We start from the raw sequence: 12,656 nt of genomic DNA on the forward strand, positions 1-12,656 counted from the left end.
TTTACGTAAGGACTATTCAAATTAAAGTCCATAATAAAATTTACTTTAGTAAAAAAAACACAAATAATTTGTTTAGAAATTCAAACTAAACAAGGGAATAAATTTCCAATAATATACACAATATATGAAAAGCAATTAAGCTATTCAAAAAACTTTACAAACAACTAAACATTTCTCCGTTGAATCTGTTATAATTTGCACGTGTGACCGATATCGCAGATGGAAATTGAAATGGGAGAATATGGGCAAACAGGGGTATATGTCCGGACCAGTGAGAGTACGTTTATTTTTAGTCGGGATTTTCCATTTGACCTATGACGCAATTGGGGTTACACTCAGAATTTATGATGGTAACGTATTTATAGCTATAAAATGAGAAATTCGTGTTTCGTTTTGTCGAAGGTAATTTAAAAAAAGCTGGTAATTTCTGTGTCATTTAGTCTCTTACGGAATCACCGGTACCGCACACTTGAAACATATGCTGACCTCTTGGCATGGCTCACTATATCGCGTTCTGGTATCTCAGTCTACAGCCATTCGAAAACGGTAAAATTCATGTCAATTTTCTTCTTTTTTCTATTGTTGCATCCAGCGGCAGCATAAATAACCATTGTTTATCCCTGCCATGTGTTTTGTAAGTAAATATATATAAATAATCGAAAATAAATTTGCGTCAATTCCGTCTGTTAACATGACTGATTGAAATCAATGACGTAGCAGCAATGATCTGATTGACTTCTAGGATGGATATATGCATATTGACAAGGTCGATAGATCGATCGAGCATATAATGAGTATGCCTTGATAATCTTTTTGTTTTAGCCAATTCCTAATAACATGATTTTGAAAGTATTTTCATAGGGCTTTTTACAGACTCAGCAAGATAACGTTGTTTGTAAGGAAGTAAGGAGTCTACTTGTTATTTGTTATGTATACAAAAAAATCACGTATACTAACACAAGACAATGGTTAAGCGAAGTCTCCTTATAATATCACATTTTGTCAGCACCTTTCTTTATCAAAATATTTTTTATTGTTTCATATTCATATATGGAAGCAACCCAGTAAGGTGTGTTCCCATCATTGTCAGGCTGATTTAGATTACAACAGTCTTCATCTATTAGATACTTTACAACATCAACGGCATTAAAGCGGCATGCCCAATAAAATGCTGTCTGTCCTTGAAAATTTGTTTGGTTAATGTTAACCTTTCTTTTGATAAGAATCTGCACAATTTTTAAACTATTGATAGAACAGGCATTCATGAAAGGAGTATTTCCATTGTTGTCAACTTTTTCTATTTCACTTCCTCCATTTATCAGAAAATTTACTATATCACTGTCACCAACTCCACACGCTAAAAACAATGGCGTTTCTCCTCTTTCATTTGTAGATTTAATGTCAGCACCTCCTTTGATGAGAATTTCTACAGTTTGTTTATTTCGTTGTAAACAGGCCGCTACAAGAGGAGTAATCCCACTGTTGTTACCCTTATCTATATTACACTTTAAGTTTATCAGTAAACTAACTATATAATTGGCACCAGTGAAACAGGCCCAAAACAATGGCGTTTCCCCTCTGTTATTTGCAGAGTTAATGCTAGCATCTCCTTGGATAAGAATGTCTGCTGTTTGTACATTGCTGTTTAAACATGCTGCTATTAGTGGAGTAGTCCCATCATTGGCAGACATATTAATATTACAGTCTTTTCCTATTAGGAATTTAACTAAACGATAGTTTCCATTGACACAAGACCAATAAAACGACGAACGTCCTTTATTATCGGTAATGTAAATGTTCGCAAATCTATTGATTAGTAGTTTTACTATTGACAAATATCCTTTACCACAAGCTACTATCAAAGGTGTTTCACCATCATTATTGGGATTATCTACATTACACCCCTTATTTATAAGTAGGTCTGCTATACAAATGTTGCCACATAAACAGGCGTAATGCATTAATGCATTACCTTTATTATCAGTACTATTAATTTCCACAAAATGTTTAATAAGTCTTTTCGTTATTTCAAAATTTCCTTGGCCACAAGCTGTCATAATAGGACTTATTCCATTTTTGTCAGCTTTATTTATATCACATTTTATTCTTATTAGATATTCTACTACTAAAATATGACCACCCATACAACATAAATAAAATGGCGATTTCCCGTCTTTATTTGTACAATTTATATTTAATATTCCACTTTCAAGAAGACGTTTCACAATTCCAAGATGTCCATATTGACAAGCTAAATGCAGTGAGCTATTACCATCATTGTCTTCCTTTGAGATATCAGCACCTTTAATGATCAACTTGTTTACATTATGGGTATTACCTCGTTTGCACTCTTGCATAAGAATTGTACGCCCACGTTCATCGGCTCTGTTTATTAAGACGGATGATCTAGGATGATTTATTCCATGAAACGAATATGTTTCACTGTTTGATCTATCCCTGGGGTCTTTAACCAGACATATGTTGTTATCTGTATGAAAAAAAAATGTCACTTCAGCTGTACAACTAGAAATTTGCAGTAATAACTCTGAATTTCTATGTTTAAGGCTACTATAGAAGGTTTGTTCTGAGTTAAGCATGCACTATATCCAAGATGAGCTCAAGACTAATCAACACGCAACCTACCAAACATGGGGATGAACTCCGATCAAAAATGCTCAATTTCTTTTAGTTATTGAATCCAATTCTCTGTTTTAGAATAAATTAAAGATACATTAAATTACTAGCATTTACCTTTGAGACTATTTCATTTGAAAACAGGACACTGAGAAAGATGCACAATGCAACAACCTTCAAAGGGTTGATTATACTTTGTTGAAAAGAGAGACAATGGCATGCAAAAAACGATATACAAAAGTCAAACAACTACATATTATCTTAAATGGAACGTAAGGATTTTCTTAGATAAGAAAGGGGCGGCGGCGGTTCCAATGTGCCCTGAAAGAGTCAGCGGATCATATTCTACTAATGACACCATTCGTGCTATTCCTGCTAAAATCAGTTGATGAGTCACCTTATGAAACATTATTAAATTTATTAGACATCTTAATACTGCTTCTCAAACCCATAAATGCAATAAAAACTGAAAACACTGATTAAATCAGTCAAATCCCCCAAAACATTCATCAAAGATACCATATGATATTTTTACTCTAAAAGTGCTTTCCGTCTACATGCGACTCGTGTGATGCGCTCGAATCAAAACAATAAAAAAAGAAAATCAAATACAAAGGTGAAGAGCAGTTTACAGCAAAACCTAAATTGGTTATCATATTGCTAATTGAGTGGTGGTAAATTTAGTGCAGCGGCTACAAGCATATTCAGAAGAATTGTGCACATCCTGCTACAAGCATGAAATTTATCATAAAGCTTCCTCTAGTTTTACTCTTTGATTTCAGATAGGGAGGCAATCTGAAAAAATGCGTCACTTCCTGTAAAATTCAATATGGCGGACATTATACTTAAATCAGCCAATTATCGAAGGATAGTATGTGAAAAGGTGTTATAATCAGGCTACTATTATCATATTCGGCGCAAACCTTTGTTCTGTGCTACTTCTGGATACATTATATAAATTATATGTCTTTAAAAACCCTACTTTCGGTAAAATCCAAATGGCGGACATTGTATTAAAATAAGCGTATTTTTTAGGAAAGGTAATTGAAATGTGTTTTAATGTATTGCTACCATCATTATATTGTGCAGGAACCTTTCTTTGGTGCTTCTCATGGACACAATATATAGCACATATGTCTTTCAAACCCTCCTTCCGGTAATATCCAATATGGCGGACATAGAAATATCAATGACTGTTTAATTTCAATATTCAACTTTTACCAAAATGTAAAAAAGTGTTTTTTTGTGCCAGTCATTAAACATTTAGCTTTAAGTTATCCTCAAACCACTAATTCACTTTTATGTTTAAAATGTTTTTAATACAAAGTTAACACTTCCGGTAAAAAAACAACACGGCGTAAATTTCAGAGATGAGTACTCAATCTTTATTCTCGATGTAGAGTTTTGGATAGATTGATTTAAAAAAATAAAGTCTATAAAGTACTAAAACATCTTTAAAATCACTTATATATGGCAGCAAATACATGTCTATTCACAAGCACCACCACAAGCACATAAAACAGTGCACGGGAGACCCGATTTACCACATTTACAACGACCGCGGGATCTTTTTTTACATCAACAATGTACAAGCTCCTGACAAGATGACGAGGCCTCAGAAAGAGCTGTCCAAAAGGGTTTCGATTGATCATCTTTGTCCCTTCGCCATCCATAAGCGCCTGGACTAGGTAGCATAGGAACCAATTCCAAGCTCGTTCCCCATACACACCCGCCTTGGTATATTGCACGTTTTACATGATGGAAAAGACTAGACCGAGTCGGCGGAATAGCCTCAATTAGTCTTCCCTTTTGTGCAATCAGTTGTTTTCTTGCATCTTTAACCCCATCTGATGAGTTTGTTCGATCGTACATCAAAACCACGTATCGTTCTATCAATGACATTATCAAATCCATATCTGGCTGGTCAATCATATTTTTAATTCCTAAAGGCACATCTTCAAATGCCATCCTTGTCTCCCACGCAGTCGTTTTTCCTTTTCCACCAAACGAAGATACCGTATCACAACCGGTAAAGGCATGGAACACAGGAAGTGTGTGTGATCGCTCAATGCCTAGTGCATGGTCATAGATAGATATATATCTTAAGCTTTTTCCACCCCCAAACGCAAGCCATAGTTCGTCTGCCCTTGTGTCACGGAATAGCGAAATATCAATGATAGCAACATCAGTATTGAAATTTCGAATCATGACTCGTTTAAGTGTTTCACTGCATCAGACACATGCACCATGATTCTAGTGTCAGCCTCTTCATGTGAAAATGGTGCTAAACTTGAAACATCATAAGTGGTGGATACCATAGAACATTCTGAGCATTTGTTGCTACAACTACCTTTTCCTCAAAATGTTGTTAAGCAAGCTGCTGTAGAAGAAAACTAAAAAGTTCTTTCTTATTGTCGTCATCTCTCAGAAAACGTTGCCAATTTTGAGGTATTTTGTTTTGACCCTGGACTCGTCTGCGTATTCCCTTTCCCCTCTTTCTACTTGTATCAGCCTTCAAACTATTGTCTATGTACGCATCCCAGACTACATCCACTATTGTTACAGTTTCCAGGTGTTTCCTAATGTAAGGACAGAATACCAAATCAGGATAATCACCAAAGGTACGAGATGTGGATGGTCTAAGCATATTCACAATTGCTGCTCCGTCAATAACTAAAACATCCACATCAGGAACATCACCGGTCGTTGTTGTCAACGGTTCTAAACACTTACTGAGAGATCCGATTTGGTTCCGAGACGTGGATGGTCTAAGCATATTCACAATTGCTGCTCCGTCAATAACAAAAACATCCACCTCAGGAACATCACCTGTCGTTGTTGTCAATGGTTCTAAACATTTACTGAGAGTTCCGATTCGGTTCCGAGACGCATTTTCCCATTCTGGCTGAATGCTGGCGGATTTATATTATTTTCATGAGCAAAGAAGTCTTCCAAGTCGCCACCTCTTGTCTAACAAGATATATAGGGCCTTGAAAATAACGCCACATCACTTTTCAGTATGCTTATTTTGTCCTTCATTGCCGAAACAGTCTTCCCATTAGGACTTCTAAGTAATGCCATTTTTCTTGATTGGTTCAAAAATGGGAACAGTTCGTTTTATCAGTCTGTTCTATTTACTTTCATACTGTGTTTTACCGATCGTCTCTATTTGTTGGATAGTATCAACGACAGATGTTGGTGCTATATCCTTCGTATCAAGAACAAGCAAATCCTGACAATCTTCCATGAACGGATTCCCTAACTCATCAAAAACTTCTACCATCGACCAAAAATCCTTCAAAAATGACTATTCCGTGACATAGGTGCAGACGTACTATGGCTTGCGTTTAGGAGTAAAAAAAACCTTTAGATATATATCTATCCATGACCTTTCAAATGCACTAGGCATGCAGCGATCACACACACACTTCCAGTGTTCCATGCCTTTACCGGTATTGATACGGGATCTTGGTTTGCTTGAAAAGGAAAAGAAAGACTGCGTGGGAGACATGGATGGCATTTAGATGTGACTTTAGCATTTAGAATGATGATTGATCAGCCTACATCACCAGATATGGATTTGATAATGTCATTGATAGAACGATACGTGGTTTTGATGTACGATCGAACAAACTCATCAGATTGGGTTAACGAAGCAAGAAAACAACTGTTTGCACAAAAAGGAAGACTAATTGAGGCTATTCCGCCGACTCGGTCTAGTCTTTTCCATCATGTAAAACGTGCAATATACCAAGGCGGGTGTGTATGGGGAACGAGCTTGGAATTGGTTCCTATGCTACCTAGTCCAGGCGCTTATGGATGGCGAAGGGACAAAGATGATCAATCGAAACCCTTTTGGACAGCTCTTTCTGAGGCCTCGTCATCTTGTCAGGAGCTTGTACATTGTTGATGTAAAAAAAGATCCCGCGGTCGTTGTAAATGTGGTAAATCGGGTCTCCCGTGCACTGTTTTATGTGCTTGTGGTGGTGCTTGTGAATAGACATGTATTTGCTGCCATATATAAGTGATTATAAAGATGTTTTAGTACTTTATAGACTTTATTTTTTTTAATCAATCTATCCAAAACTCTACATCGAGAATACAGATTGAGTACTCATCTCTGAAATTTACGCCATATTGTTTTTTTACCGGAAGTGTTAACTTAGTATTAAAACATTTTAAGCATAATAGTGAATTAGTGGTTTGAGGATAAATTAAAGCCAAAAGTTTAATGACCGACACAAAAAAACACTTTTTAACATTTTGAAAAAAGTTAAATATTGAAATTAAAAATTGATATTTCTATGTCCGCCATATTGGTTATTACCGGAAGAAGGGGTTTTAAAGACATATGTCCTATATATTTTATCCATGAGAATCACCAAAGAAAGGTTCCTGCACAATATAATGAATAGCAATACATTAAAACACATTTCAATAACCCTACCTAAACATACACTTATTTTAGTACAATGTCCGCCATATTGGATTTTACCGGACGTAGGGTTTTTAAAGACATATAATCTATATAATGTATCCAAAAGTATTACAGAACAAAGGTTTGTGCCGAATATAATGATAGTAGCATGATTATAACACCTTGTCACATACCAGCCTTCGATATTGGGCTGATTTAGGTATAATGTCCGCCATATCGGATTTTACTGGAAGTGGTGCATTTTTTCAGATTGCCTCCCTATCTGAAATCAAAGAGTAATACTAGAGGAAGCTTTGTGCCAAGTTTCATGCTTGTAGCAGGATGTGCACAATTTTTCACGAAGCCGCCGTACTTATTGTCTTCCTTCTAATGTATATACCAAGGAACATGTCATGTCCATCATCTAACTTTGCTAACACTACTTTTTAAGACAAACACTTTATAAAGACCTGTAAAATCACGTAAACATGTTTTTCATCTCAACTTTGGAAAGATAACCACTTAAAAAAAAAACGGTTCTCACACCTAGACATCATCACAACAAGTCGCTTGACCATGAAATATCTGACAAGGCCTCGAAACGGTAAAAAGAACTTAAACTAGAATCCGTTTGTATTACGCTACACTCAAACAACAGGGTACGACCCGATCTTGTAGGACAAAATTTTGCCCTGGAGATTTTAACGAGATTGGACGATACTTTTTTACATAGCAACATACAATATCCGAAAATGTAACATGTGTAAACTAAGAGAACAATTTGTTTCCTATTGCATAAAGCATAACACTAATGCGTAAAATAAATTCCTATTCTAAATTTAAATAATCTATTGCATTACAAAAAGAAAATAAATATTTAAAAAGGTATCAATTTGAAATAAAATAAAATTCCGCTAAACTTCATGAATGATTTTGGCACATCAACGTGGTTCTTAAACGTGACGTCATACAAAATGGAAACTTTTGAATTGAAAGCTATAACGATATGTCAACTGTGGATTTGACAATAAATTTTAGCCAATGAAAAAATTGTTCCATAAGATTGCTGGTTTGAAACAAGAATATTCTTTCAATCTTCATTAGCTGATTTGCGATAACATTTCTTGGATTGTAGCATAAAATAAAATTTCAAACATGTTTTCAAAGGAAAGTTCGGTATAATACACGTTATTTGAATGGATGACTAATCAGATTCTACAATAGATCGGATCTCACCGACTGTCTATGAACAAAGTGTAGTAGTCAGCGGAGAACAAGCTTAAAAAAACTTAGATGTACAGACAGTAATGTAACTTCCTATCAAACGAACTTAGTCTTAGATGCATGATTTTTTCTGTTAGTTGTTATTAACTTTGAACTAGCTGTCAGTAACTGCGAGTACTCTCAGATCTGTACTTAGTGTCTTTTGGTTGTTGGGATGTACAAGTAGCCGGCCACGTACACTCTGTGTTTTTGTTAGATGTATTTCTATTTGTATCCATCTGATGAGATAAGCCTTTTTCAACTGATTTTTATAGTTTGTTCGTATGTTGTACTGTTACACCACAGTTCCAGGTTAGGGGAAGGGTTGGGCGCCCGCTAACATGTTTAACCCCGCAACATTCTATAATTGCCTGTCCCAAGTCAGTAGTCTGTAATTCAGTGGTTGTTTTTTTTTCTGTTTATCATATTTGTTATTCGTTTATTGTTTTGTATACTTGTAGTTTGTTCTTGTGTTGTGCTGTTGCACCACTGTCTAAGGTTAAGGGAAGGGTTGGGCGCCCGCCAAACATGTTTAACCCCGCCACATTATGAATGTATGTGCCTGTCCGAAGTCAGGAGCCTGTAATTCAGTGGTTGTCGTTTGTTGCTATGTTACATATTTGTTTTTCGTTCATTATTTTGTACATGAATTATGCCGTTAGTTTTCTCGTTTGAATTGTTTTACATTTGTCATTTCGAGGCCTTTTATAGCTTACTATGCGGTATGGGTTTTACTAATTGTTGAAGGCCGTACGGTGACCTATAGTTGTTAATTTCTGTGTCATTAGGTCTCTTTTGAAGAGTTGTCTCATTGGCAATCATACCACATCTTCTTTTTTATATTAAGCAGAAAACTTAACAATGAAAATTGGTAATTAATTGAAATTCACTGGACCATGATCATGACCTACGGGGGCAGTGTCTCGAAATAGTCGTAAATCTCATATGTAATGATAGTAATGCAACTTTATAGAAAATATCATTGATCTATCACAAGTTGTTCCTTTCAAACTAACTTAAGCAGAAAATTTAACTTCGAAAATTGTTCATTAATTCAAAGTCACTGGACCATAACATAGGGGAAGGGTCCAAAATAGTCGTCTGAACACATTAATACGAAATATAATGTTTAACTTCAAATGGCAAACATCATATTTATCCACAAATTGTTTTGTAAGAATCTGGTTTACAGAGTTCGAATATAAATATAGTTTTTGTTTTGACTGAACATCTGTATAACAATCCTGCTCCGAATTTATTTACATGTATAATTTTCCGACGTCAAATATGTTTTACCAATCTTAAACTAATGTGACAAAGATTCATTAATTATTAATGTTGATTTGTACCAAATAATTATACTTTCAGTAAGATTGTTAAATTAAGAAAACATATCGTTTTGATCATAACCAAAAGGCCCCAGAATTTAACTTTTCTTCGGAGATATTGTAAAAATAAAAACAAATAAGATGTGATATGATTGCCAATAAGACAACTCTCAAATTCAAACGAAAAACTAACGATCTAAAAGACCAGTTACTCTTCTCATCATAAAGCAATTAAATAACGTTCGTTTCGCTCAAAATGTTTATACTGTGACTTGTAACTGATATCAAAGTATCAATACGCACACATCATATATTTGGTGTATATAATCTCATAGTTTTACAAACTTGTAATTTCTTTTTATATAAATATACTCAAATTCCAAATTATTTAAAATAGATGTATAATTTACCTTTCGTGGTATATTTGATACTGTTGCTAAATATACTTTCACAGTCCTTGTCCGACGTTATACACCATGTTTTCATAGCAAACGAATACGTCTGAGAAGGCAAAACATCTGACATTAAATAAGAAGTATTGTCTGCTGAGGAATACATAATATCTTTGTGACCATTGCATTTTCTTTCTATCATATACTTTTTAATGTTTTGACTAGATGGATACAGTGGCGGTACCCATGTAAGGTAAATACCACCATTTCCCGCTGTAGCATCTACATTTCGTGGTGGTAATGGATCTAAACGAGAAAAACAAAAACTTACAAGTTCTTCGAAAGTGTTGGTGGAATAAAGTTTAATCGACCGTCTTATGCATTTGTACTGAAGGTGAGTTTTTGTTTTTGTTTTCGCATTTGTAAAAAAAAATCGTACATTAATGCATGTAGTTAATAACGGAAAAACACTAAATCACTTAAGCATTTTATATGATTACGGGTATAACCAAAAGCGGTCTAACATATGACTAAATATAGTTCAATCATCTATGCTTTTCATTGTATCCAACTGAGAGTTCGGATAATGCACTGTAATGACTAGGCTTTAGTTTAGAGTTACGTTTTTTGCAGGTTTATTATATTACCCTGTATACCAACATTCTACATGTGAAATTATAAAATTGTTTTGAATAAACATTGAATGACAAAATTTCTTCTTATGTGACGTTTACATTTTCTGACGTCAGACACGCAAAGCAATGAATGTGGTTTTTAATTTGATAGATGCTTTTGTTCTTTTTTGTAAATAATTGTTTGTTTTGATATTGTAACACAGTGATGACTGCTGTACCCATATTTTGACTATTTTATTTATAATGTCTGTTTTGTTCACGCATCGTTGTAAATATAACGGAATTTGATAAGACTGTCGTACAAGTGAGAGGTTTAGCGCTATAAAACCAGGTTCAATCCACCATTTTCTACATTTGAAAATGCCTGTACCAAGTCAGGAATATGACAGTTGTTGTCCATTCGTTTGATGTGTTTTGTCATTTGATTTTGCCATGTGATTAGGGACTTTCCGATTGAATTTTCCTCGGAGTTCAGTATTTTTGTGATTTTACTTTTTATTAATCCGAACAAATCATCACCGATATAGTCTTGTATAAGAATAAATCCTTTTTTCAGGTTCCATCAGTATTGAGATAATATCTTTGGTTTTTTTCTGCTAATGCATAACTTAATTTCCACTGAACCTTAAAAACCAACATTGATCTTAAACCTTATTAATTGTAGACATTCAAAAAGATTAATTGATATTTCCATTGCTTTTAACAAAAAAAAAAAAAAAAAAAAAAACACCAAAGCGCCAATACAAAAATCCAATCCCCCAAAAACAAACAACAACCAAACAACAAAAAAAAAAAAAACCCGTCACCACGGTAAAATATGAGAAATGAAGAAAAAACAATATTTCACAAATCATCATATAAAATAAAAAAATTAAAGACCTAGCAACACATACCCCACCAAAATCCAAATAATTTTTTGGTGAATCGAAAGGGTAGGAAGATCCAGATCTATAGGTGATACGCGTGGAGATGCTCATTGCATTAACAATTTCAGTGAAAACTTCCGAAAAGATGATTCAACTTTAAAGGAGTTAAAGGATAATGCTAGGTTTTTTTCATTCTTGCCGTCACTGTATGACGTCTGCCGTACAGGAACACGTTTGTAACCACTCAATTTTATTGTTTGTTTGGTTCACCTTTTTCCAGTTTTTTCCAGTGTATTTTATCAGGCATTAAGCTTCTTCTATTGATTATATTTAGAAACTGAGACTAAATAATAAATTCTTACCTTCCGATATAATTGTTAATTCCTCGCTTGGATCGCTTTTTCTCCAGCATTCTTGACGTTCCTCATCTACATTTGCACATGTACATGTCCTCACAGTTACTGTGTATATTGTGCATGGAAACACATCGCAAATTACATATGTGAAGGTTCTACCGGAAACTATTTTACAAAACCTGTCAACTAAACCATTTACTTTCCATTCTATTTTGTACTGCAATACCTTATACTTTGGTGTATATGTAGGATCAGACCAACTGACAGTTATACCAAATACGTCATTCTGCAATCGTACACCATTCGGAGGCAATGGATCTATTTTGGTTGTGAAAAAAAATAGTATGATTAAATTAAGAAATAACAATTATTTGTTTTATAACAAAAAAGCCATACATTATTTTGAAATTTTTAATTACCTGAATAAAAGCGAACGACGAGTTTCACTACACAAGAATGAAGATATAAAGTAAAAAATATGAAAGATATGTTAGTTCAGCACATAAAAAGTAAAACAACAAAAATACCGAGATCCGAGGAAAATTCAAAACGGAAAGTCCGTAATCAAATGGCAAAGTCAAAAGCTCAAACACATCAAGCGAATAGATAAAAATAATAAAATATTAATCTTTACGGTGAATTCAAATTTGTTATTACCTTTAGAGCAGTTGGGTTACAAATCGCTGGATAAGACTATGAATTAATGGGTTTTCTACAAACCGAATAACATATGTACAGGTATTGCGAAATGTCCTTAATTATCAA

General features: G+C 34.4%; 1 protein-coding gene across 1 annotated transcript; it reads right to left on the minus strand.

Annotated features, from left to right (window-relative positions):
- Positions 1-354: 354 nt before the first annotated feature.
- LOC127726213 (ankyrin repeat and KH domain-containing protein 1-like) lies at positions 355-12,203 on the minus strand. The gene is made up of 3 exons (XM_052233513.1): positions 11,898-12,203; positions 10,053-10,340; positions 355-2,488 (listed from the first exon to the last, which is right to left on the minus strand). The coding sequence occupies exons 2-3, from the start codon at positions 10,234-10,236 to the stop codon at positions 993-995; spliced, it is 1,680 nt and encodes a 559-aa protein (XP_052089473.1). The 5' UTR covers positions 10,237-10,340; positions 11,898-12,203; the 3' UTR covers positions 355-992.
- Positions 12,204-12,656: the final 453 nt, after the last annotated feature.

The sequence above is a fragment of the Mytilus californianus genome, unplaced genomic scaffold (assembly GCF_021869535.1).
Source record: "Mytilus californianus isolate M0D057914Y unplaced genomic scaffold, xbMytCali1.0.p SCAF_17, whole genome shotgun sequence".
Lineage (NCBI taxonomy): Eukaryota > Metazoa > Mollusca > Bivalvia > Mytilida > Mytilidae > Mytilus > Mytilus californianus.